This window comes from Sinocyclocheilus grahami, unplaced genomic scaffold, assembly GCF_001515645.1.
Source record: "Sinocyclocheilus grahami isolate Dianchi unplaced genomic scaffold, SAMN03320097.WGS_v1.1 scaffold25673.1, whole genome shotgun sequence".
Classification (NCBI taxonomy): domain Eukaryota; kingdom Metazoa; phylum Chordata; class Actinopteri; order Cypriniformes; family Cyprinidae; genus Sinocyclocheilus; species Sinocyclocheilus grahami.
In genome coordinates, this window is record NW_015519880.1 from 1,632 (window position 1) to 2,705 (window position 1,074).

Genomic DNA, 1,074 nt, shown 5'->3' on the forward strand with positions numbered 1-1,074 from the left:
GTTTGTTTTTTACTGGCCATGAAACAAACTTGAAATGTCAAAAAGTCAGAGATGGAATCAAAACATACAGATGATTCACCTTGTAGCAATTTTAAAAACCTCTGTGGCGCAAGAAGCTGAAAATGGGGAAAAGAATTCAAACTCAACTACATAAATTAAGAATTTAAAAAAATTATTAAAAAAAATAGTTGTTTCCTCTCAGGTTCGATCCATACCAGCGATGACTGCATTTGTGGATGCAACAGCAGGGATGATTCGTTTAACCACACCTGAAAGAAAAGCATGAACATCTTAGAACTACAGTCTATAAGAAAGCACTCTTGAAGTTTCTCAGATACATCAGTCCAGCCGGCTTTACCTTGAGTGAGTCTGTAGGTGACACCAGTGATATTAAACTCAGTTGCTCTCTTTAAAGACTCCTGGAACACCCACTGAACGTGCTCTGGGTTATCACCATCCAGACCAACAGCATCTGCAGACACACAACAATCACATGTCAAAGTAGAGCCATTCAATGCATCGTCAAAAATTTGAGTCATAAAAACTCCTAAAAAGAAATATATATATTTATATATATATATATATACATATCTTAAACACCTCCAAAGTGTTTGTCTTTGGGCCACTGCAGCACTCTCACATACTCTATGCAGTGCTCTGGTAGCCGTGGCATTGAGGCAATAGTGCACATTGGGAAAGTGATCTGAAGAGAACACAGACAAAAGCAGACAGTCACTTCATCTCAGCAATACGAGTGATGTACAATTGTATGGTAACAGCAAACCCTTCATTTACAGTGATGAATGGAATTAACAGCCTATGAGGGTGAGGCTACAGTACTTGTGGTGGGTAAAGCTCCAGTGTGCAGTCTATACAGGCTGTCATTCCCGGCAGGATGACTCTTGCATTCCCTTTAAAGCCCTCTGTCCCTCCATCTATCAGAGGAATGATAGAGCTGGGATCCAAAACTCCATCTTCATAAGAGAGCAGGGACAACTGAAGAGAAACCACACCAACTACAGTTAAATCAAAACATGTCTGTCAGGGCTTATACAGCTACTGTGGCAGACTACA

The 1,074-nt window shown here is 40.2% G+C and overlaps 1 protein-coding gene across 1 annotated transcript in view; it reads right to left on the reverse strand.

Annotated features, from left to right (window-relative positions):
* Positions 1–1,016, reverse strand: part of LOC107580149 (NEDD8-activating enzyme E1 catalytic subunit-like) — a gene marked incomplete at its 5' end in the record, with an annotated part of 2,641 nt that extends 1,625 nt beyond the window's left edge. The window contains 5 exons of the mRNA XM_016265889.1: positions 80–116; positions 216–269; positions 359–472; positions 601–703; positions 841–1,016. Of these exons, the coding sequence (XP_016121375.1) occupies positions 80–116; positions 216–269; positions 359–472; positions 601–703; positions 841–1,016 (484 nt within the window). The remainder of the gene's footprint in view (positions 1–79; positions 117–215; positions 270–358; positions 473–600; positions 704–840) is intronic.
* Positions 1,017–1,074: the final 58 nt, after the last annotated feature.